Source organism: Dipodomys merriami, unplaced genomic scaffold (assembly GCF_024711535.1).
Source record: "Dipodomys merriami isolate MVZ:Mamm:240054 unplaced genomic scaffold, mDipMer1.0.p SCAF_34, whole genome shotgun sequence".
In the NCBI taxonomy this organism is placed as follows: domain Eukaryota; kingdom Metazoa; phylum Chordata; class Mammalia; order Rodentia; family Heteromyidae; genus Dipodomys; species Dipodomys merriami.
Genome location: NW_027204937.1, coordinates 1215576 through 1241583, shown reverse-complemented (window position 1 = coordinate 1241583; position 26008 = coordinate 1215576). Strand labels below are relative to the sequence as shown.

The 26008-nt window shown below is 35.6% G+C and overlaps 1 protein-coding gene across 2 annotated transcripts in view; it reads left to right on the top strand.

Moving 5' to 3' along the window:
* Nucleotides 1-26008, top strand: part of Usp24 (ubiquitin specific peptidase 24) — a 125390-nt gene that overhangs the window by 27010 nt on the left and 72372 nt on the right. For both annotated transcript variants that reach the window (XM_069987136.1, XM_069987134.1), the window contains exons 4-21: nt 2666-2809; nt 3412-3534; nt 6987-7022; nt 7373-7438; nt 8791-8856; nt 11181-11255; nt 11801-11959; nt 13013-13127; nt 13281-13384; nt 14719-14826; nt 14975-15070; nt 15165-15326; nt 15522-15569; nt 20971-21078; nt 21888-22037; nt 22922-23053; nt 23792-23903; nt 24986-25062. In XM_069987136.1, coding sequence (XP_069843237.1) covers nt 2666-2809; nt 3412-3534; nt 6987-7022; nt 7373-7438; nt 8791-8856; nt 11181-11255; nt 11801-11959; nt 13013-13127; nt 13281-13384; nt 14719-14826; nt 14975-15070; nt 15165-15326; nt 15522-15569; nt 20971-21078; nt 21888-22037; nt 22922-23053; nt 23792-23903; nt 24986-25062 — 1881 coding nt within the window. The remainder of the gene's footprint in view (nt 1-2665; nt 2810-3411; nt 3535-6986; nt 7023-7372; nt 7439-8790; nt 8857-11180; nt 11256-11800; nt 11960-13012; nt 13128-13280; nt 13385-14718; nt 14827-14974; nt 15071-15164; nt 15327-15521; nt 15570-20970; nt 21079-21887; nt 22038-22921; nt 23054-23791; nt 23904-24985; nt 25063-26008) is intronic.

Here is a 26008-nt window from a genome sequence, read left to right as displayed (position 1 = left end):
AACAACAAAAACAAAAAGCAGCTTTGCTGGCTGTCATTTCTTTTCTTTTTTTTTTTTTTTGTTGGTCGTGGGGCTTGAACTCTGGGCCTGAGCGCTGTCCCTCAGCTTTCAGCTCAAGGCTAGTGCTCTACCACTTGAGCTACAGCACCACTTCCGGTTTTCTGGTGGTTTATTGGAGATAAGAGTTTCACGGACATTCCTTCCTGGGCTGGCTTTGAACCGAGATCCTCAGATCTCAGCCTTCTGAGTAGCTAGGATTACAGGCGTGAGCCACCGGCGCCCGGCTGGCTGTCATTTCTGTGTTACTCCCATCCCACCTTCCAGCTGAGGAGGAAAACAATCTCAGTCTGGCCATAGTGAATGGTTACATTTAAACCTGTGTATACATTTCTCACAAAGTGCCACCTGTCATTCCCAGTTCTACTAGAAGGTAGGCAGAACTGCATTTTGTTTTTCTTTTTCTTTTTTTGGGGGGGTGGGTAATCATTTCTGGGGCTTGAATTCAGGTGTCTGGGCACTATCCCTGAGCTTTACCACTTGAGCTACAGTTTAATTTCCAGCTTTTTGGTAGCTAATTGTAGATAGATAATAGCTGATAGATTGTTAATTGTAGCCTCTTGGACTTTCCTGCCTGGGCTGGCTTTGAATGTTCAAACATCATCCTCAGATCTCAGCTTCTCAAGCTAGGATTACAGGTGTGATCTACCAGCACCCTGCTCAGAAAGTAAAAAAAGTAAAGTAAAAAATAAACAAATGAGATCGCTTCAATAGTGCTTAATCCATTTTTATTTTGGAATGACATGAATCATCCTAAGGCCTAATCTATGTTTCACTTTATTGTACTATTTAATTTTTAAGTATCAGAGGAATATATAGTCAAAAATCTTTTTTTTTTTTTTTTTTTGCTGGACGTGGGACCTGAACTCTGGGCCTGGGTGCTGTCCCTCAGCTCTTCAGCTCAAGGCTAGCACTCTACCACTTGAGGCACAGCGCCACTTCCAGCTTTTTCTGCTTATGTGGTGCTGAGGAATCGAACCCAGGGCCTCATGCATGCAAGGCAAGCACTCTGCCACTGAGCCACCTTCCCAGCCCTATAGTCAAAAATCTTGCCCCCCAAAAATGTAACTTACTGGTTTTTGTAAAATAAATCTTGTGATTATTTTTTTTTTCTTCATTTGAACTAGTAAGTGCAGCTAATCTGGAACAGAGGTTTCTCTCTGCATCTGCTGAAGTTTGGGCTCTTTCAAGCTATTCTTTATTGAAGAACTATCGTGGGTCCTGGGTGAAATTTTTATTACATGGTATTTTCCCTCTGAAGGGAAATCTTACAAAAACATGAAACTGGGCCAAGCATGAAAGTGCATGCTTGTCCTATCCACACTTTGGAGGCTGGGCAAGAGAGCAAAAAGTTTAAGGCCAGCCTGGATTATTAGTGAGACTGTCTCAAAAAAAGAAAAGGAAAACCCCAAACAATAACAGAAAACATGAGCATTCTGGCAATATTCCTTTGATTTCTCATTCCTTGTTCTGGAATTTTTTCCTTAATTACTTTTCCCCAGGAATAGAAGACAGAGGACTAGCAGGATACAATTCCATTACTTTCTAATGAATTTAAGAAGCTATCTGATTACAAGATAGATATGTTTTATATTTGATATTTAAGAAAATATTTGCACAGTAAATCACTATCTTTCATTTAGAGTTATTTTAGGTTTAATCATTTAAAAAGTTGAGTACTAATTTTGGATATATGAGAAAGGAAAATGAAATTACTTAGGTATTTCTAAGATGTGTCACATTTAGAGTTCTGTTCCCATCCAGTCAGTAGGTGAAAAGACGCAGTCTTATATATGTTTTTTTGTTGTTTGTTGTTTTGTTTTGTTTGCTGGTCCTGTGGCTAGCACTCTTATCACTTGAGTCACAGTACCACTTCTGGTTTTTTTGAGTAGTTTATTGGAGATACGAGTCTCACGGGGACTTTTCTGCTGGCTTTTCGGGATGGCTTTGAACCACACTTCTCAGATCTCAGCTTTCCGAGTAGCTAGGATTACAGGCATGAGCTACCTGCGTCTGGCTGCAGTCTTATCTCTGAGATGGGAAAAATGTGAAAAGCATGTATATCAGAGTCCATGGATCACAGCATCCATTTCTTGTATTCCAGAAGGACTGATTAGTATTGATAGTCAGCTACCAAATCATTAATATTGCCTTGACATTCATTAAATGCTGTCATGTTTGTTCTATCTTTGGATCCTTGTAACATCTGTGGAAATGGGCAGGAATTCAATCTCATTAAAGATTAGAACTGAGCCTCTGAGAACTCCGGTAACTTTCTCTGTGTCCACACAGCAGTAGTTCCCACAGTTGACCTAAGGTTTTTACTTGTTTGTACACTGTTCTTCCCTGATAATAAGTTTTAAAAAGGAGTATTTCCTTTTTTTTAAACAAACTGCTTTAATGCAAGGGAATTAAAATTCAAAATCAAAACTTTATGTTGACTTTCAAATTAAAAGTGAAGGACTATAGCTATGGATCTTCAAATCAATTAAAAATTATTCTTAATAAACAAAAGACTAAAACAATTATCTCTTGGTTATTTAGTGTCAACCTGATAAACTGTATTTTTCTTTTCTCAAGTTAGACTCTAGACTCTTATTTTTTGTAGCTCCTGACATCAAGTGCCGTTCACAAGTGGGGTACTGAAATTCATGAAGGAATCTACAACATGCTGATGCTATTGATAGAACTGGTTGCAGAAAGAATAAAACAAGATCCAATTCCCATTGGGCTTCTGGGCGTGCTTACAATGGTATAGTATCTCTAAAATGGAGTTTTTTTCTTTGTATTTTGATTTTACTTGAAATACTTGCTATTAATTGTAATGAAAATGAATGATAATAATTTTATCATTAAGCCTATTCAGCTGTTAGTAGTCCTTAATAATTAAAACAGAGCAACCAACCTGTGTTTTGAGTTTGAAATAATTTTCTAACGTTAAGGAATTTGTCAGCTTATAATTTTATGAGCTGAAATAGTTTTCCCTTACCTCCCCTGGTTATTCTCATCTTAAATGTTGATATCACTTGGCTTCTGCCTTTTCCCCATTTGTTCTTTTTCTCATAACTTTCTTCATTGCCTCTGTTTCCCAGCTATACCTGTGACAGCCCTGGTACATTAGGGGTAGTGGCTTCACCTTTTGGGTCTCAGACCTCTCATCCTGTTAGCTCCTTCTCTCCCCAGAGTGAACATGAGTAGGCCACGGGAGCACCACACTAGTTGACTGCTTTGTCACTATTCCTAAACAACTCCATTATTGAAAGAGTACAAGGCTATATTTTTATCTTCTTTTCTAATGCTAATGTGTTGCTATAGAAATAGATAATAATGTTGTTCTGTTCTCTTTGAATCTAGGCTTTCAATCCTGATAATGAATACCATTTTAAAAACAGAATGAAAGTGTCTCAGAGGAATTGGGCAGAAGTGTTTGGAGAAGGAAATATGTTTGCTATTTCACCCATATCTACTTTCCAAAAGGTAAACATGGTTTTATTTTGTCTTTTTATAGAGAGATGTATTGAAAACGATTTCTGTGCTATAAAAATGATAATTTACACAGAGGGCTAAAATAATCTGAGGAAATGATGAGTATTCTATGTGGTTCATAGAACTGAGTAAAATATGTTCAGATGTTACATATTTTCCTGTAGCTATTAATAATATGAAGAATCTTAGAGAGGTGAAATTTTATTTAGTGAAATAAGAAACAACTTCAGTGTCCTACATACTATATTATCAACCTCAGTTTAATTGGTGCCCCACTTTCTTAGAGATAATTTAGAGACTGGAGTATTTGAAATAATTTGAAGTGACTAATTGTACCTTTAAAAAAATGAAAGAAAAGAACCCTACTAGTCTCATATATAATTTTCTTTAAAACTCTAGCTTTTCCAGAACCAATCTTTATTTTATATCAAAAGGTCTGCAGTATGGCAGTAATTTTATACTCACAAGAAAATGTATAAATATTTCTCTAGTTCAAATATTGGTTTTCAAGAAATAGAGTCAAATGAGTTGATAGTAACTTTCCCATTGTGTTACTTATTGCCCAGCATCCATTTATCAAACACTTATTGTGTGTAGCATTGTTCCAGATTTTAGAGATAAAAATATAAACCAGTAATCTTTGTCTTTAATATGGAAAATAATATTGTGTTGCTCTTAGAGTGTAGTAGAGGAAATATGAAAACAGTCATCAGTATAATACATAGGACAACCATAATAAATATTGTGTACAGACAAAAGAGAGTTACCTTGTAGTTCTACCTTCATGGATCAGGCCATCTTTATAGGAGATGTCAGAACTGGGTGGCCGGAGCAGTGCATAGATACTTAAGAATTTAATCCCATTGTAACGCTGAGTTAGGTACTATTTCATCCTCTTTTGTATATGAAAAGCAGACACAGAGGTTAAATATTTGCCTAAGCCCCAATACTTAGATCTAAGTTCTTGGAATTAAGCTCTCTAGAGTCTGCTTTATTTAACCATAGACAGAACTGCCTCCCAAAATAGCAAAATCTTCTCTGGTTTATTGTAAGTTTATTAAATAGTAAATTATATAAAAATTCTAAATGTAATGGTACACTGTAGATACTTGTTCTTTTCCCTCTGACTTCCACTACTGAGATGTGAAAGGTTCAGTGTTGTATTTCTTCTCAAGATCATAAAGGTACTCTCTCTCACCAATGCCCTAGATCCCTCTCCTGTTACCTTCTCAAGCATTTTGCTCCTTAGGTTTTCTGGTCCTTCACCAGTGTCCTCATGCTGGATCATTCCATTATATTCAACATGCTCTAGCCCTTGATTGCTATATCCTCTTTGGCTTCAGCATGATTCCTCTTCACCATACCTCATGAAAATTTCCAGGTCCCCTCCAATTCTGAATGAATTGACTACACAAAACCTAACTTTCATTATCTTATTCACCTCTGAACACTATGAAACCATGCTTCCTGTAATTACCTCCCCAGCATGCACAAGTGCAAGCACACACAGCCATCTTCTTTGTTTGCCACACAGAATTCTTAGGCTTTGTATGCCTACAGCAGGTCTCAATGTTGTCTCCCTGCCTTTATTATTCTTTTTTCAACCTATCCATAGTATCACCATCTTTTAGGTACTTGAGCCAAAACTCAATTCCTCATTTTCCTTATCCCTTATATCCAAATAAACAGGTCCTTCAACTTAATCTCAACTATAACTCCAGTGACCTACTACCATCCTACTCCTCACCCCACCCATCCTGTCTGGTAACTGAGCAAGGCTTTAACTGGTTCTGTATGACTCCTCCCTACTCTCCCATTCTTTCATTACATTCTTAACAACTGCATAGGTAATATTCAAACATAAATACACAGCATGCTGTTGCTCAAAACACATCCATGGCTCTCCTAGTCCCAGCCTACCAGCTTCTATATGATCTGGCCTTCATTCTACAGTCTCCTATGTTGCTCTCACCCTACTTGGAAAATTTTCTCCTAGTTTTTCAAACATAATATTCTTTTCTGCCTTTGGCATTACAGCTTATGTGAACTGTTCTTTAAATGCTCAAATCTGTGACATCCTTTAGGTTCCAACTTAGTGATTGTCCATTAGAGATCTTCAGTGACCATTATCCTGAGCAGAGCAGTCTCCTTATACATACATACATATATATGTATATGTATGTGTGTATATAGATGTATATAGATGTATATATGTATATATATGTATATGTATATTCAAGGACGTTGTCCATATATATAGAACTTGGAGTGAATTAAACTTCTCACTATATGTGCTCAGAGTGCAGGCTCACTTTTATTTAGCACCAGAAGACACCATTTGGATACACTGTTAAGTGTTAACCTTTAAATTTTTTACCCCTGGGGGGTGAGGTGGGGTAAGGGTGAGGGAAAAGAAAGTTTTTATGATCTTTTATGATCTTTCTTTTGAGGTCCGTGTCACACACACACACACACACACACACACACACACACACACACACACACACACACACACACACACACACACACACACACACACACACACACACACACACACACACACACACACACACACACACACACACACACACACACACACACACACACACACACACACACACACACACACACACACACACACCTCTCCCCCCCTCCCCCTTGTCCTCTCTTCTTAAGATCTTTTTTTTTTTTTGGGCGGGGGGGGGGGTGTCTGGTCGTGGGGCCTAAAGTCTGGACCTGGGCACTGCCCTCAGCTCTTCAGCTCAAGGCTAGCGCTCTACCACTTGAGCCACAGCGCCACTTCTGGCTTTTTTTCTTTTTGCTTATGTGGTGCTGAGGAATTGAACTCGGGGCCTCATGCATGCAAGGCAAGCGCTCTACCACTGAGCCACCTTCCCAGCCCTTAAGATCTTTTAATGAGTATTAACACAATTTTTGTTAACTCCGCTAGAATATGAACTGTCTGAAATCACATGGCACATCTGTTACCCGGTTGTCAGCACTATAAATGCCTAGAGAAGAAAAGAGGAAGGGAAGGAGGAGTTTTAGAAAGCTTGCTTAAGGGCATTAGTGCTACAGCTAGAATGAAAACTTTAATTACATAATATTTAGGTAAATAATTCTTAATTTCAAAAATACCACTTTCATAAAGAATTTAACAGAAGTTATCCTGTTCCTTGGAGAACTTGTCTGATCTCTGATGCCTCAAAATGCATATAAATATTCTACATTGTGGCAATTCCACCAAAAGACATTACAAACCCACAATTGTATACAATAATGACAAAGTCTTACATTAGGGAAATAGTTGCAGAAATCTTTCAAACTGATTTTTAAATTTTAATTTTTTTTCCTCTGACTTTTCATCTAGGATACAAGAAATATAAGGATTAATAGGGAAGCTTTTACATTAATGTCTCAATTTTTATTTTATTTTCTCACAGGAACCTCATGGATGGGTTGTGGACTTGGTAAATAAGGTACATATTTCCACTAACACAGTTTTGTGATATCTTTCCAATTTTCTAATGACATTTCCTCGAGCTCCTATTTTAAACAAATGATAACTGGAGAATAATCAGAATGTTTACTGGGGAGGTATATTTTATAGCTTCCTCTCTTCTTGCATGTGCAATACATACAGATGAATCCCCAGCTTTTGGAACTAGCATATCTGCATTATACTATTGTAGCATTAGAATTTACCTTTCTGGTGATTCTACAGGACCATGCAATAATATTGAAACACAGTGATAAAATGTTAGTCCTAGTTGCTTGCTGAAACCGAATATAGTGTTTAAATTATTATTTGTATCTATTTTCTTTTTAGTTTGGAGAACTAGGTGGATTCGCAGCAATCCAAGTCAAACTCCATTCAGCAGACATAGAACTTGGGGTGAGTTAAACTTCTCACTATATGTGCTCAGAGTACAGGCTCACTTTTATTTAGGTTGGTTTAGCACCAGAAGACACCGTTTGGATACATTGTTAAGTGTTAATCTTTAAATTTTTTACACCTCCCTGGGGTGGGGGGGGGCGTAGGGGAAGGGGGAAGGAAATGATAGTTTTTATGATCTTCATGAACAGAGAAGGTCAACATTGCACATTTAACCCAGCATAGTAGCAAGCTCTGTAGTCTGAGCCTTTTCACCTTGACTAATCAAACCATGGTTTTAGACCCAGGATGGAGCTTCCTCAGTGATAGTGGACCGCATTGTAGAGCTCCTTTATCTTCCCAGGTAACCTGTGTGAAGACAGTGGTGGTATGTGTCTTCCTGTGACTAGCTGTCCCAGTCTGGCCTTTACTGCTTCACTGTTTTGATGACTGGCACTTGTATCCAGTATTGTTATTTTTTAAAGTCTTCTTGACTACTCTTAGATATTTACTCTTCTACCTGAGCTGTTATATCTGAAAGATTGTTGCAGAGGCCAGTTTGATATTATATGAAATGTATAGGACAATGTATAATTAGCCTTTTCTTAATACTGATACTTCCTACTCAGAAGCACAGTATCTCTCTCACTTATTCCAGTAATGTTTTTGTACTTTTCTTCAAATAAGCTTTTTGTTATTAAAGGTATATTTTACTTCCTCCCTAACCTCTTTGTTAAAAAAATGTTTAAGATAATAAAAAATACAGTTTTAAGAAATGAAAAGAATGTTTACTATTCAACACTGTGAATTTTAGAGGCATTCATCTGGACCTATGCCAAAGTTTGACTGGTTAACATATTTTTATTTAAATTATAAATATTTCTTATAAGAACTCAAATAGATTGCCATCTTCATATCAGTTCCTCCTGTCCAAGGATTTTATTATCTAGTCATTCATTTCATGACTTTAATTCACTCATAACTTTCTCGTCCCTTTTCTATTTTAGCTATTAAGCTTTATTGAACAAAGGGGCACATTGAAATTTGTTACGTTCTTCATAAATAAATTTTTGAAAATTGTAACTTTCACATTGATTTTTTAAAAAAAACCTACCCCACATGGTTTGGAAAGCATAATGTCTTTTGAGTGTGATAATTCTATATGTAACGTTCATTTTCCTAATATTATATTAGAGCATTTTTAATCAGTTATCACTTCCCTTGCTCTCCAAGGATTTAGTATTCCAGTCATTCATTCATGGCTTAATGAAGTCATGACTTGAATTTTTCATAGAGGAATAAAAAAGGAATTGCTTGCTTTGGAAAAGAAAAAATTCTCTCATGTTTATTTGTATCTTCATTACCTTTTCCAGGCCGTCTCAGCACTGGTGCAACCCTTAGGCGTATGTGCAGAGTACCTGAATTCCCCAGTGGTGCAGGTAGGATTAAGCCATTTTACATTATTGCCTAAACAATCTGAGACCTGCAAGCAATCATTTACTTGTAATTAAGTTGTTTAGAATTGTGTTTATTAATCCATAGAAACTCAATTTCCAAAATAGTTACCATTTTTAAAAGAATATTCTCAGAACAAAAACTATTAATGTGAAGTTTAGGAACCTAGACATTTAAGGTTTTTGTCTTGTGAATAATTGAGCAAATATGTCTGTAATTTTTCATTTTTTCTCAACTATAAAGTAGTCAGCTTGTATCTCTGTCCTCTTCCCAAATTGTTTCAGGTTCATTGCCATTATAAGTTACATTAGATCAGCCAAATCACTCACTTCAGAGTAACAGCTTTTCAACATATCTTGCCTAATTTCCTGCTGCTGCAGAATTGCAAGTCAATAAGTCATAGAATATTCAAAGCTATACTGCTCAGCTTTCTAATCCTAAAGACCTATTTTACTTTGTTGTTTCTTTCCATTTCGGCTAACAAGCTTTATTGAACAAAGTGTCACATTGAAATACTTCTGTTATTCTCTTTATAACTGAGTCTGAAACCTGTAACTTTTATATAGACTTAAACTCACCATAAATAGTTTTGAAAGCATAATATCCTTTGGGTACAGTGTTTCTGTATGCACTGTTCCCTTCTTTCCAAAGTTATATTCTTGCAGGGTAATTTTTATCAGGGAGATAATTTTTTTTTAGTAGATACTGGAACTTGCTTCCATTTCTAAATGTTAAATGGGTTATTTTAGATGTCAAGGTAATGCTGTACAATTTTCAAGTGAGCTAGGATGGCTTTTGCACATGTTTTCTTCATTCTTTATATTAAACTTCTACTGATTTTCAGCTTATTAACCATAAAATATAACCATTAGTTTTGTAACTGAAGCACTAAAAAATAGAGGAAAAATATTTTGGCCTTTTAATATTGTTTAGTTATAAATAATAATTTAATAATGATTTTAAATAATCAAGCCCAGGATTAAATTTTGAATATATTTACTCTATGGAAAAAAGTCAACATAAATTTTTTGGATGCCACTTGAGGTTTTTAGAAATTATAGCTCTCATGTGTTTGTGTGTGTGACATGTGTGTGTGTGAAACTTTAAAGAGAATAAGAAGCATAAGAATAAGAAACATGTATAATGTCATCTTTAATTATAACAAACTATCCAGACTTAAATTGAGCTACCAGCAAATTCATGATACATGTTAGTGGACATAAATTAACAGTTGTCTCCACCATTTGCTATTTGTTTAAATTATGTGCTTTCTTCCATTCCTCCCTTGTAAGGAAGATGATGATGATGGTGATAATGATAATAATAATACCTATCTCACAGTAGAGAGGAGTAAACAGGGCCTGATCCATGACAGCAAGAACTCTGACTCAGTCCCAGTCCTTACTGTACAATAAATAGGCAGATGTGTAAATTCTATCTGGATAATTGTCTGGTATTATTGTAATTTGCTGTTTATTCTTGACTTTGACAGCTAAATGTCTGTTTTCTTCATACCAGTTATTTTTTAAATTATGGAGATGGATTTTCTAGCTAATATTCTGCCACATCTCATATCTTGTATAGTGATAATTATCTGATTATGTTACCATTCTGGAGCATTGTGGTATAGTGGTTTTACCTATAGGCCTCACTTACCATCAGCTAAATGTAGTTTGTACAACAGTGTTATTTTGCATATACTCAGCTTTAAAAGTCAAATACAAAATTATCTATTTTATGACACAAATGAGCACACTTATGCTTAATGTATTAATAAGTTAGTCACTGTATCTTGAGTTGATTTTCAAATTATCTTTTTATTTTAATGTTTGGCAGTGTTGGAATTCAAACTCAGGGCCTTATGCTTGCTAGGTACACATCCTACTTCTTCAGTTATATCCCCAATCATTTCTGCATTGTTTTTCAGATAAGATCTCACATTTTTGCCTTGACCAGTCTAGAGTTTGATCTTCCTATTTATGTTTCTCATCTAACTGAAATAACAGGTGCATTCCCCCATAACCAGCTTTTATTGGTTGGGGCTTCCCATGCTCCTGATTTCTGCCTCCATTGTAACAAGATTATACGCATGAGCCACTGTACCAGACTTCAGATTATTCTTATAAGATGCACAGGAATTGCATTTACTTAATTACATACTTAAATAAACATTAACAAGTTAGTGGTGGCACCAAAACTAGAATTTACATTTTTCCTTCTACCTTCTTTGCAAGTGGCAGGTGAAAAAAAGCTCCCCTACTTTTTGGCAGATTCAGGAGATCTTTTAACTAATATTTTATCATGGCAGCCTATGCTGGACCCAGTCATCCTTACTACAATCCAGGATGTGCGGAGTGTGGAGGAAAAAGATCTCAAGGACAAGGTAAATGGTCTCTCTCACCACTTAGACCTTGGTGCCATTTAGTCCATAAAAGCAGAGCTAGGAATTGACTTTTCCCACACCATCAATCTGGATTCTGGTCATACAAAGTTCACATGATAGTAATTTTACATTTCCTGACTTAAAAATAGTTTTGTAAAATACCACTGGTTGGTGTTACCTTAGTCAATAAGATAAATAAGGTATTCTAAGTAAATGATAAAGTTCAGCATTTTACTAATGTAACCTTAATGGGATACACAGTTGGTATGGAGTAAAAGAACTTTAAAACCATGTAGTATTAAAGCTTGTCTAGAACTGTTTAAAGCCATTGTAGCATTTAACAATTTCTCCAAAGACCATTCATTTTCCTTTGCTGCTCGCTATGTGCTTCACTTCTGTTTACTGTAGTTAACTGGCCAGGATGTGAGATATCTCTATACCATTGTTTTCCTGTATTCTTGTGTGTTATGAGAATGGAGATCAGAAAGTTTTTACAGTTCTTTTTTTATGTTGTGTTTTGTTGTTGTTGTTGTTGTTTTAATAAGAGATTGGTTAGCATCCCTGAGCTCTTATCTGCCATTAAGTTACTTTGTATGCGCTTCCAACCGGATCTGGTGACAATTGTGGATGACCTTCGACTTGACATTCTACTGCGCATGCTGAAATCACCACACTTTAGTGCTAAAATGAATTCCCTCAAAGAAGTAAGTTCTGAATGTGTTCCTAGAAGACTTAAAATACAGATATTTTTTAATCCTATCAAAACTTGTGGCTATTAATATAAAAATGAGAGTAAAAAACAGTTGCTCATAATCAAACAAAAAGAGAATAATGATTATGTAGAAAAGGTCTGTGTGTTTATAATTGTTAGTAAAGTCATCTTAATTGTGTTACTTTCAAAGTTCTCTGACATATTTATGAATTCTATAGCTTAATCCCTTGGGATATGTAGTTTGAAAGTTACTATAGGCCAGTTTGTTTTCTTTTAGAGAGGCATTACTTTGTCTTCTAACTGATGCTAGGACAAAAAACAAAGTGAAGCAGTTTGAACTAAGCAAAACAATGGAATGATTTTCTGTAACCTAAATTAGCATTAGAGCCACACAAACAATGCAGTTGAAGTTTGTGAATAGCAAAAGAAACTGATACATTCACTTATAATTTAGATATTTTTCCTTTGAATTTTGCGTTATTTATGGTTCTTGGATACAAGTGGAATAAACTCGAACAAGAATTTATTAGGAGATAGGACTGTTTCATTTGACTGAAGGATTGAATAGCCACCTATGAGAGGGCTATGAACATCTAGAATTTGAGACAGCCAGTGTCCAATTCTTGATTCTGTTATACTGAGCATACTGGCCTCAACCCTCTCTCTACCTACAGTGTGGCATCTTTCATATAGTTGAGACACTAACCATCAGTAGATCACAAGCTTCATACCCTGTATTTTCCATTACCAGAAAGACACTGATACTTCTTGTCTCTGTTATTAAATGCGCAAAACAATTCCTGACTGAAGTCTAAGTTAGATGTCATCACTAGGCCAGTCAGCATAGGTATGGGAGCTATAAGAAAGGCTCATATTCTTCTTAAAGCATCATCACAAGTAGTAATCTGATGATTTCTAATAACTGTCTTTTGATAAATTTTTGGCTAATTATTAGATCATAAGGCAAGACTGAAGATTAGGTATTTTGTGTGAATGTAAATGATTATTCACATTTGATTTAACCATGATAATCCTGTTGTTTTAGGTAACCAAATTAATAGAAGATAGCACTTTATCCAAATCTGTGAAGAATGCTATAGATACAGACAGATTGCTAGACTGGCTAGTTGAAAACTCAGTTCTGTCAATTGCACTAGAAGGTGAGTTACTTTCAAAGAAATAAAAATTACTTGTATGGAATTTCATTTTAAAAGGTGAAAAATTGTTTATTTGAATTATCTTATGCTAAGTTGTTATTGCCTTCAATCATTATCCATCATACCTGACTTCATTTCTTGTGCTTTCTCTACTAGGCAACATAGACCAAGCACAATACTGTGACCGTATAAAGGGAATTATTGAACTCTTGGGCAGTAAATTGTCTTTAGATGAGCTCACTAAAATCTGGAAGATACAGGTAAGGTGAACTTTTTTCCTTTTCCTGACAAGTTTAGACTATAGAAGAGGGAGAGTAGTGGAAAGTGGTATTGGAACTGGGACCTCTATCTTGCTTTAATCAGAGTAGCTGTACTTTGTTTAAAAGCTTTCTTGAGTATTATGTATTAGGAATGGGTGTGTATCCTTTTTGTTGTTTTTTTTGTTTTGTTTTGTTTTGTTTTTCTGGTCCTGGGGCTTGAGCTCTGGGCTTAGTTGCTGTACCTGAGCTTTTTTGTTTGAGGCTAGTGCTCTTCCCACTTAGGCCATAGCTCCACTTCTCACTTTTTGAAGTTAATTGGAGATAAGAGTCTCACAGACTTTCCTGACCAGGCTGGCTTCAAACCACCATCCTCAGATCTCAGCCTCCTGAGTAGCTAGGATTAAAGGCATGAGCCACCAGCTGTATCTTTTATGTGTCCAGTGTTGTTTTTATGACATTGTTGACCACTGTGGTCACTTTCTGATTCTCAGCCAGAAACACTTCCCTTGCTTCTGTGTTATTTCCCACCACTACCACCTCTTGGTAAAATGTAAGGAGAAGATAGCTCTCAGGAGACACCGTGAAGTGCAGTTGGCAGGCTCCCAACCCAGTTTTACGGAGTACACTGCAGAAACTTAGGAGCAGTACTTTTAAAACAAGAAAACAAAAAAGGATCCTTGGTTCTATAGATTTTTCTTCCCATGTCTGTTTTAGATTGAATACCTTCATGTAATGCTTTGTGAGTGTGTATTTTGAATCTACATAAGGTTGAAGATTAGAGATCACTATATATCTATTGGATACGTTCATTGGAAAATGTAATAGATAATGAGAAAATTAAGAAATGAGTTTACCAATACCTTACTCTGTTTTTCAAGTTTCACTTTTAAAGTGTCAATCATAGGTCAAGAGTAAGTCTAAATAACTCTGGTATATACTTAATGCCCATACTAGTCGAAGTCACAAAGTATTTGTTTAAAATAGGGAAAATAATACTCTAAACTGAGACCATCAAAATCATTTATAAAATGCCACATTTGTTATGTAGTTTAATCAGTTTGAACTTTTTAACCTTGTTGAAAATAATTTATTCTCTTTTTAAAATAAATGTTAAGCAGAGAACTTGATTCTCATTTTCTCACATTGTCCTTTTAATGACTTAATGCTTTTAGGAGTTCAAGTAAAAATCATTACTAATAATCATTAGATGTAGTCTTGTCAATATTACTGTAAGGGTTGCTTATTAGTTATATTATTTCTTTTGCTTTATAAACTGCCTGTAAGAAGACAAGTTTTGCCATGCTCGAAGTCTTAACTGTTGTCCTCTTTTCTAGTCTGGACAATCATCTACCGTGATCGAGAACATTCACACGATTATTGCTGCTGCAGCTGTGAAATTTAATTCAGATCAGCTTAATCATTTGTTTGTTCTCATTCAGAAGGTGTGTGCTCAAACTTGCTTAATTTTAAATCTTCCAAAAGACTTCTAAGTTCTTTAAGCTCCTTACACCCACCAGTAGCAGTAGATGAGTTTAGTGTATTTAAAGTTTTGGCTTGTGAAGCTATTTTTTTTTTTTTTCTGTTATGTAGAGTTGGGAGACAGAGAGTGATAGAGTACGGCAGAAACTGCTGAGTCTGATTGGAAGAATAGGTCGGGAAGCCCGCTTTGAGACCACTTCTGGAAAGGTAAGAAAATTAAATGAATTTTGTGTTAATCTACAAATGTTTGTAACAGATTTGTGTGCATATCGGCTGACTCATCATAGTGGTGTTATTGTAGGTGTTAGACGTACTATGGGAACTGGCTCATCTTCCAACCCTGCCCAGCAGCCTTATTCAGCAAGCATTGGAGGAGCACCTGACAATCCTTAGTGATGCATATGCAGTGAAGGAAGCAGTCAAGAGGAACTACATCATTAAGTGCATAGAAGATATTAAAAGGGTTGGTTTTTCTCTTTGGTCTAATTTTGTTGTCAAGAGCAACAGTATTGCCTGAACAATTAGAGACAATTAGTTTTCATCCCGTTAGGTAAATCAAATGTCCTGTCTGGAAGCTCTTATCTTAGAGACTAAATTTAGAAAATACAGATGTGTCCTTATTAAATCATTTAAATGTCTCTTAAAATGAAATTTTCAGCCTGGAGAATGGTCAGGTTTGGACAGAAACAAGAAGGATGGATTCAAGGTAAGAATTTGCAGATGGATCCAACTAAAAGGTACACTAATATAATAATTACCTTCAATAACTTGCATCACAATTTTAAAATAAAATATTTTAGTGTTTCTAATATTAGCATGATGTTGATGAGCCATGTTTTATTTAAAGGTTGATAGTTTTAAAGGGAAAAATGTGTATGTAGGGCACATTGAAATTTTTATATGGTTTTAATGACATTTCGTAAAAGATTTTAAACAAGTTTTCCACTCTAAAACTAGAAGCAATTTTATTAAGTGAAATTGATTCTAAATAAATATTATGCCCATTTTTCTCCAGCCAGGGAGAAATGGAGGAACATTTGTAGATAAGAAAGAAACAAGAGAAGAAGGCGATTATTTGTTGATGGCACATGTTTTTCAGGTGCTTGATTCAAATGTGTTCCTTGGTAATTCCTTAAGCACACACACACACAGTTATTGAATGAGTACTTAGTATTGGCCCTCAGTTTTAGAAGGTGGGATTAAGTAGCATCTACAAGACGACTGGGGCTATAAAAGCCCTAACTTTAGGACTCTGGCCCTAAGGATGCAGTGAACTTTTGGAATGTCCTTGGAAGTAATAGTTGGCAGATAAAGCAATAATGATGGCAGCACTTCTGTTGCTCCCATCTTTAAACTTAACATCTTTCCTCTGAGAGAATTTATCACGGTGGCTATCTCAATAGAGCACATTACCATTGTTGCAGCAGCCCTGAATTGTGTCTGTAGTTTTCTCCCTTATCTCTCAGGTAACCCACACAAAACTTGAAGCCTAACTACAATAATGGAATCTAATGTTCTGAATTCCATATTAGTATTAATGTAAGAAGAGTTTCTTTAAAATAGCTAGTGCTTAATATCTCATTGGCCAAATGTATTCCTGGGTTTTTATTGGTATTTTTTCAAAGGAGCTGGGATACTGCTAATTTTCATTGGTGTAGTCAGAGACTCTACCTTTGGTGATATAATGGACTTTTTTTGTCTTGAGTTATAGTTGGTCACTGTTCACAGAGTTTATTTGGAGGTATTTAAGAATGTTATAGTTCCTATTTCTGACACTGAAATTTCATCAAGTGAATTTTCTGTGTATGATTTAGCTTTAGACATTTTGAAAGATATTCACAAACCAGAGTTAGTTGTAAGAAATAATTCTTTAAATTCAGAAGCCTTACTCTTTCTACGCAATTTTAACTTTTCCCATTTTCTCAGCTCAGTGACTTAGACAATTTAGCAAACTTTCTCCTTGTGATTGAAAGGTTTTCATCAAGTTATTGAAGTTTAGGTTCTACTAGTAACAGTAAGAGGCAGAGGGTCTCTGGTAAAATGGTCTTTTCTTCTCAGAAACACACACTTCTTTTTAGATGTGAAGGTCAAAGCTAAAGGGATCTTTCCTCCCTTCAGGGAAATAGCTTTTGGAACCAGAAAATCCTTCTGGGTCTTTCTCCCCCTTGTCATAGTTAGGCATTACCTAACTCTTACAGTCAATCATACCATTGCATCTTTATTGCTTCTCTTTGCAGTTGCTTCATTCATGTCTTTGTAGCAAAACTCAAAGAGTAACAGGGAAAATTCTAAAGTCCTTTTGTGGGACTTGAAAGGAATATCTTCCTTTTTTAAATTTCCCCACTGCTCCCAATGAAGAAATTTTGATGTACTATTAGTCTCTTCCAATAATATCTTGCATTTTTATATAGCACTAGCCAATTTACTAAGTGCTTTCACACTTAAATACACATTGCTAAAGGGGGGGCAGTGGGAAGATCAAAGCCCCCTGGATATCGCTCCAGGCAGGGGGGTGAAGTATTTACTGCACTAAAGATGTTTTTCTGTGCTATGCCCTTTCCTGCCAGGCAGCAAGGTGGGCTGACTGGGGATTATGTCTCCCTGCCAGGCTACACAGAAACTAAGCAAAGGGTAAGACAAGATCACCCACCTCTTATTCCCCTCCCACCCTCAGCTACCTCTATGCCCCTGACTGATTCCCTTCCCTCTGCTTTTGACACTCTTAAAATTCCCAAGTTCCACTGTTGTGTTCAGAATTTCTGACCTTTATTTAACTGTTTCTGTAGATTCTGCCAAGGTCCCCTCAGCTCCTTTGGTCCTCTTTCTTCCCTTTGCTTCTTCTATACCTTCCACTGTCCATCCCAACCCATTCTTTCTTATTTCACTTCTTTTTTTCTTTCAATTAAAATTTTTAAATGTACTCATCCAACAAAATTACTAAAATACCAATTTTTAAAATAGCATTTTTACTCAGTTAGTTGTGTTTTCATATTCTCTAAGTTGTTTTCTTCAGGCCTCCTAGGACAGCCCTGGTAGGTTTTTCAATAAATGTAAGTTCCTCTGCTTATTTTCTACTCACCCTGTGAAGATACTTAAATCCTCCTTTGTACTGGATGAATGTCCTTTTTCTGAAAGGCTTGTGCCAGATGTATTTCAGACTTTGAGAGTTTTCTATTTTATAATATCTGCATAGACTTCACTCACTGAATATCCCTAATCTAAAATTCTAAAATCCTAAAGAAACTTTTTGAGAATGATTCTGGCATTCAGACTTTAATTTCAAAATTTAGATTTTGAATTAGAGATCCTCAAACTGTATAGTTAAGTTGCCTCAATTTGCAAGAACATGCAACAGAAAGTAAATGTGGCAAGATTTGTCTCACAGTGATGTGCTTAGTAGAGGAGGAAATATCTAAACAATTTCTTCCTAATGTAAGGATTCTTACTTTAGTTGTAGATTAAAAAGCTGCAATAGCAAGAAATGAGGAAGTGAGGATGTTCTGTTTTGAAACAAGAGAACTCAACAAAGAATATGAAAGCATTCTTTGGGTACTTAGAGGACTACTATAGAAACACTTAGTCCAGTTTACTTTTTTTTTTAACTCCTAAGGAGGTATATGGAGACATGTTTCAGTTATCAATGAGCTATCGTTTGAAAACAATCTGAAAACAGTATACACTGCATTCTGAGGTAGTGCATTCCTCATCATTGGAAATAGACTTTAGACATAGGATTATAGGTTAAGCCATTTTACTTCTAAGGCTTCTTCTAATAAGGACATCCCATTAACTCTGAAATCTCAACACCAAGACATCGTCAGATATTTGCATTTTCATTTTTTACCACAGTCTTTAATAATTGGAAAAGAATAATTTAAATTTCTCTTGGCAAAATATCATAAATTAGATGGGATAAATAATACTGAATAGTACCTTTACTGATTGCTGCACTTTAAAAGGGCTGTATCAGAATTCTTAAATTTTAATTTTACACAATTTAAAAATTTTTTTATCGTAATTTACCTTCAAAGGGTAATTTTCCATGTTAAGTAAAAGCATTCTAGTCATAATTGACTTAACTGGTCATAATGATACTGTTTAATATAAATGTGTGTCTGTTGCTAAAGAGTTGGTATTTACACCTAGTTTTTGTTAGCCTTCTAGAAGGTATAGATTTGGATGTAAGCTCAGTTTACTCATTGTCATTTTGTAGCATATTTTAGCAAAAATTTACTAGTTTCTCAAGTAGTTTCATTTACTATATACCTTATTTCTCTGATTCTAAGATGCCAGTGATTCCAGCCTGTATCATAAAATGAAACTGGACATTTTACTTTTCCCAACTATTGCTGAGATTCATGGTCAGAGGTTGAATATAACCTCTTGCTGCCCAGTTAGGTACAGCTTCCCTGTAGCATACTGATAGTCATTGTAGTAGTATATAGGAACACTTTGGACCTGAAGAATCCTTTCACATTGGCTGTAGAATTTTGAGGCATGTTGAAGAATGGAGTTTTGTTTGCTACTTTGTTTGCTGCTTTATTACTACTCAAGCTACTTTCTTCCTGACTGATAGATACTTCAAATTAAACAGCTTCTCTTGGATTAAGATGCAGTTTAAAAGAGATAGACAGTGCTGAGTGATACAGCCCTTCTTGACAGGGTATGAATCTTGTCACACCAGCTTCTGATTTTGAAAAAAATGCTTTAATCTGAGACCATTGATGGCTTACTTTAATTGCAGATTAGTCAGTCTTGCATCATAATGTAACCTTTCTGATAATATTAAGCAACAAATTAGTGAACCAAATTGAAGTTAAAAAATCATCCTCTTCTGAACTTGATAGTGCCTGAACACACACCTTTTGTATACAGTTAATTTGCATCCTCATGTTAGAACTGTCAAAACTTACACCCATGATTAGTGGTTAATTAGTTTCTGTTGATGAAATTTGTAAGAAGTCGATTTGGAAATTTATAAAACTCCTCTATCTTAGAATCCAGGAAATAATGGTATTTACTAATTGGCTGAATCTCTGTGAGACAAGAAAAACAGCATAGTTTTTGTCTGTAGCTTACACACATTGACATATTCAGCAGTAACATGTTTTTCTGCAAAAGACTTAAAATTATTTTTCCTCCCCACAGGGGTCTTTTGTAGAAAGAGCCTATAAAACAAGAATGCTTTTAAAACAAAAATTTTAGCCTCTTAAAGACATGTTAAGGACTTAAGATTTAATTGCTTTCTTTTTTAAAAATTAATAACCAGATTATCAACAATATTTAATCTGTTATTCTTCGAAATTTTACAATGAGATTTCATAGTTCAAAGGATACTGCTTTTCTTTTTCAAGAGAAAAAACAATTTCATGAATGTCAGACTAGATTGTCATGGAGCAGTTTCAGAAATAATACTTTTGAAAATGTTTTGAATTATGAAGTTTAATGTGAAGAAACTAATAAAAAAAAAGTATGGGGTTGTTAGGGGGGTAAATGGGATGTGAGACTGGGGATTGAATCCAGAGCCTTATGTATATTAAGCACATGCTCTGCCTCTTAGTTGTACCCCCAACCCTATTAATACAAATAGTAATTCTTACATAAATTGTTCTGAGAAACGGAAACATATTTTCCTTACTATGTAGACCACAGTTAATGTATTGATTGGATTGTTGCTATCTTAATGATATAATTAAAGAAAGCCTATTAGTCCATTTTGCTTGCCAGCTTGCTGACTATTAGGCTTTCACCATGAATTTATTTTATTTTGTTAATATGTCGTAAGCAGCCTGTGCTACTTAATCTATCCTCTGAAATTGCTAATTCCTTGTTGTCTGTTTTTTGCTGGTACACTCCTGTACATTTACTGTCATTTCACATCCACTCCTGTTTGCAGTTGTTGGCCTTAAGAAATTGCATGCAGAATAAGAAGTTGAAGACTGAATTAGGAGTGCATGAAGATATAAGCTATGAATTAGCACTATGAAAAGGAAAATAATAGAATGTTTAACAATAAAACCTAATTGACTTGAAAATTTTTTGTAGCTAATACACAAACCTGCTGTTTATCTCTAAATTTATTTAATATAACTTCTTCTTAACTCTAGTCATCTCAGCTTAGTAACCCCCAGTTTGTGTGGGTGGTGCCAGCTTTACGTCAGCTCCATGAAATCACCCGCTCATTCATAAAACAAACATATCAGAAGCAAGACAAGGTAAGAGTATAGCTACTTTGGATTACTGTAATTACTTTTGTAACAAAATAAGGCTAAAATTTTTTAGTTTATTGTCACTGTCTTTTTATCATTGTGGTTATTATTAATGTAATTTAAATCATTTGATAATCTTGAAATTAAGTACCTATGGTGTTATTCTTGTGGTATATCCTTTACTCCTTTTATTTTTGTTTATTTTTAGAAATAACTAAGCCAATTTTTTTTAATGTAAAAGCTTTTTTTTGTTTTGTTTTGTTTTGTTTTATTGTTGTTCATGGGGCTTGAACTCTGGGCTTAGACGCTGTCCCTGCACTCTTCAGCTCAAGGCGAGCACCCCACCGCTTGAACCACAGTGCCACTTCCGGTTTTCTGAGTGGTTTATTGTACTCATGTACTTTCCTGCCCAGGTTGGCTTTGAACTATGATCCTCAGATCTCAGCCTCCGGAGTAGCTAGGATTATAGGTGTGAGCCATCAACGCTCAGCTTTTGTAAAAACTCATTTTATATTGCAAAAAGATTACTTAGCCTAAAGAACTAGCCTTTCTTTTCTCAGTGTTGTAGACCTAGGAAGAAAGATCTAGAAAAGTGATAGGAACTGAAAACTCAAAACTCTTTTAGATGTAAAAAGTTAACTAGTATCTTCATTCCCTATTAAATGTACATACCGGATTGATTTTGTTTACTATTACAAAAGAAATGTGAAGAAATAATCCTTGTTTTTTCCCTCACATGAAATTAAAACTGAAAATAGAAGTTCTATTAAACCTACAAAATTTTCATACCACTCTTCTTTGTTATTTCTTTCAAGAGCATTATTCAAGACTTGAAGAAAAATTTTGAAATAGTGAAACTGGTAACAGGAAGTTTGATAGCTTGTCATCGACTTGCAGCAGCTGTAGCTGGACCTGGAGGCTTGACTGGTTTGACCCTAGTAGATGGCAGATACACTTACCGGGAGGTATCAGGCACTGTGTTTTTATTTCATGATTTTCAGCATTGACTTGACTCTTTTCTACTTGAACTGTAAAAGTCATACTTGGTGGGTATAACCATAAAGAAGGAACATGAGCTTTTCAGCTCAAGGCTAGCACTGTTCCACTTGAGCCACAGTTCTTTTTCCAGGTTTTTGGTAGTCAGTTGAAGATAAAAGTCTCACAGACTTTCCTACCGGGGCTAACTTTGAACTGTGATTCTCAAATCTTTGTCTTAAGTAGCTAGGATTACAGGTGTGAGCCACTGGTGCCAGCTAACTTTTTAAGATGGAACAATTTAGTTTTTTGACAATAATTTCAAATTGACGTTTAGAAAAATATTTGTGACTTAATATTTCAATACTATCTAAGAATTGCCTATGATAATAAGATTTGTTTTTTTGTTTGTTTGTTTTTTGGGTCCGGTCATGGGGCCTGAACTCTGGGCCTGGGCATTGTCCCTCAGCTCTTGAGCTCAAGGCTAGCACTCTACCACTTGAGCCAAAGTGCCACTTCCGGCTTTTTTCTTTTTGCTTAGGTGGTGCTGAGGAATTGAACCCAAGGCCTCATGCATGCAAGGCAAGCGCTCTACCACTGAGCCACCTTCCCAGTCCCTAAGATTAGTTTTTGTCCTCGGTATCTGTAGATAATGAGTTATGCCTTTTAAATAAACTTACTGGTAGTTTTTCAAAAATCTTAGTCTTTTATTTGTAAGTTTGTGATGTTTTACTTTCAAATTACTGGAATTAAATGTTACTGACATTCAGAGACAACTGAATTTGTAATAGATTTGAGGAAGTGTCTTTGTTTCAGTGTTTCTTTTAGGTATGGAGGCCTAAAGTTAACAGATTCATATTATTTCTTTTTGCAGTATTTAGAGGCACACCTGAAATTTCTAGCATTTTTCTTGCAAGAAGCCACCCTATATCTTGGGTGGAACCGAGCCAAGGAAATCTGGGAGTGCCTTGTGACTGGACAGGATGTTTGTGAATTAGATCGAGAGGTAAGAAGGTAGGATTGTAGCTAAGTAAGGCAAAAGTATTTACATTTCACTCTTTTTTTCATCTCAAATTTTTTTTGTACCTCATACCTTAAATTTCTAAATACTTTTCAGTTTATATCAGCATTGATTGGTAAATTATCAGTACTGGAAAAGATGTTTTGTGAAATATATATCCCTGATATAAATGAATGTGGGAATTTTTGGATGATTTTTATATCATTCTGAACAAAATACCAAATTCAACCAAAAGTGTACAGATAAGGAATTAAGCATATATTTTAATTCCCTGCCTTGAGTTCCCTGCCTTTTTGTTGTATCCTAGTAACACTTAAGGAAAAGCAGCTTGTCAAAATTGTAATAAACCAGGAGCATAAATACTTGCTTTGATGTTTGCTAACAATGAGTCTCACATGTCATTGTTACAGAATCATATTAATTCCTTCATAGGATTGTTGAGAGAACTAAGTACATGAGAATAGCTAGCACCATGCTTGGCACTGTAAGGCTTAAAAAATTGATGGAAAAACCACAGTATGAGTGTAAATTTGGATTGACTGGGGAAAAGATTGCTAGCAGCTTTTTATTTAACTTCATAATTACAAACATTTCAAATTTGAGTGACATGTGACAATTAAATAAGCATTAAAAGATAATGTCTTTTGCTTTCCCCGTGTGCTGTTAGTGTTTGCTTGGAAAGGAGTTCGGTTTTTATAGGATCATATCCGTCTTAATCCACAGATGTGTTTTGAGTGGTTTACAAAAGGTCAGCACGATCTTGAGAGTGATGTTCAGCAGCAACTCTTCAAGGAGAAAATACTAAAATTGGAGTCATATGAAATCACTATGAATGGTAAGCAAACTTACACATTTTATAATCCCACTAGTAAAGAGCTGTAAGCATGGTTTAAGCATCTGCCTAACAGGCTAGAGGTCCTGTGTTCAACCCCCAATTCCATCCTAACAGCAGAAGAAAAACAAACAAACATGAGCATAATCCTACTGAAAATATATGGTTCTAGTTTCACACACTCAGCAATAGTTAAGATTGTCTCACCTTATTTTTTTATAACACATCCTTGTAGGTGTGAGGCAGTATGTTTTCTCCCCAATGCATGATACTAAGAATCTGCCTACTCTGATTTCTTGACTATTTGCATATATCTTTTAGTAAAATATCTGTTCAATTCCTTTGCCCATCTTTTTATTGAGTTGTTTGTCTTTTGATTATTGAGTTGTAGATGTTCTTTTCAAATTTTGGATACAGTTACGTATTTTGCAAATCTTCCTATTTTGCTTGTATCATTTTCCTGATTGTGTCCTTTGAAACACAGGTGTAAATTTTGATTACATGCAATTTACCTGTATTTATACAAAAGGTTTTCAATTTAACATATCTACTTATGTTTAAAGTGCACCTTGATGCCTGTATATTTCTAGTGCTTGTGGGATTTTAAATTATCTTTCTTTCTTTGTGGAGTGAGTTCATGCTAGTATTGGGCATGACCTCAGGGTCTCCTGTTCTTTTTATACTGTTTCCACTACTGCGTGAGTCGCTCTTCAGTTCCAAATGTTTGTTGGCTAATTGGAGATAAGAGTCTCTCAGATTTGTCTACCCTACTGATCTCTTAACTGGAATGCTCAGATCTCAGGTCCTGAGATCTAGCTACAGTATTATAGGTGTAATCCACTACACTTGACTGTTTATCTTTCTGAGATAGGGTCCAAGTGTGTTGCTCAGGCTGATTTTGGAACTCTTAGGTTCAAACAGTCTTCCCATGTCACTTTACAGTAGCTGCTTGTGCTTTTCATACCTTATCTAATAAACTGTTGCTAAGAATTTTGTGTTTTAAGCTGCTGAACCACTTGAATCTTTTCATTGACTTTCTGTGTTACTTAGCGTATATGAATTTATGTGACATTCTATAATTTCAGGTTTTAACTTATTTAAGACTTTTTTTGAAAATGTGAATCTCTGTGATCATCGATTAAAAAGACAAGGCGCTCAATTGGTAAGTACATTGTTCTCAAATCCAGATAATTTAGATTATGTATTTGATACTTAACAAAATAAACAACAAAACTCATGTGTCCTAATTGAAAGAAAACGTGTGCATTGTCAGACATCTCTCTTTCAGATGCCCTGGAGGCTCCCTGTCCAGTACAGCCTCACCTAACCAGCCTCCTGAAGGCTCATGCTCTCTCCTCATAATTAACTTGGCTTCTTTTTATCAAGGGGCAGTGGTGCCCTCCTGTGGCTAGGTGAATATTGAAAGGCAATAGTTTCCTATCTAGGCATCCAATTCATCTGTACCTAAAGTCACAAGAGTTTTCAGTTCTATGATCTCAATAGCAGGGATTACAGAGTAAATTTTTTTTTCCTTTTTTTGGTCGTGGGTCTTGAACTCTGGGCCTGGGCACTATCCCTCAGCTCTTCAGGTCAAGGCTAGCACTCTACCACTTGAGCCACAACACCACTTTTGGCTTTTTCTGCTTATGTGGTACTGAGGAATTAAACCCAGGGCCTCATGCATGTAAGGCAAGCACTCTGCCACCGAGCCACCTTCCCAGCCCTGCAGAATAAATTTTAAGAAAAATGAAGTAGGAAAATGGGAATCTGTACAACGTATATAGCTTACATTTATTTACATGTATCCTTTAAAAAAATAAAAGCAAGGCAGACACTGATGCCTCACACCTGTAATCTGGCCTACTCAGGAGGCTGAGAGCTAAACTTCTCAGTTTGAAGTCATCCCAAGCAAAAAAAATCCAAGACCCTAATCTCCAGTTATTTACCAAAAAGCCAGAAGTAGAGTGTGGCTTAAATAGTAGCCATTCTTCAACAGAGAATGCAAGGCTCTGAGTTCAAGTTCTAATACTGGTGATAATTGCAAAAATAAGGTCCTTTCGATTATGTCCTGTCTTCTTAGAGTGGTCAGAATATTTATAAGGTCTGGT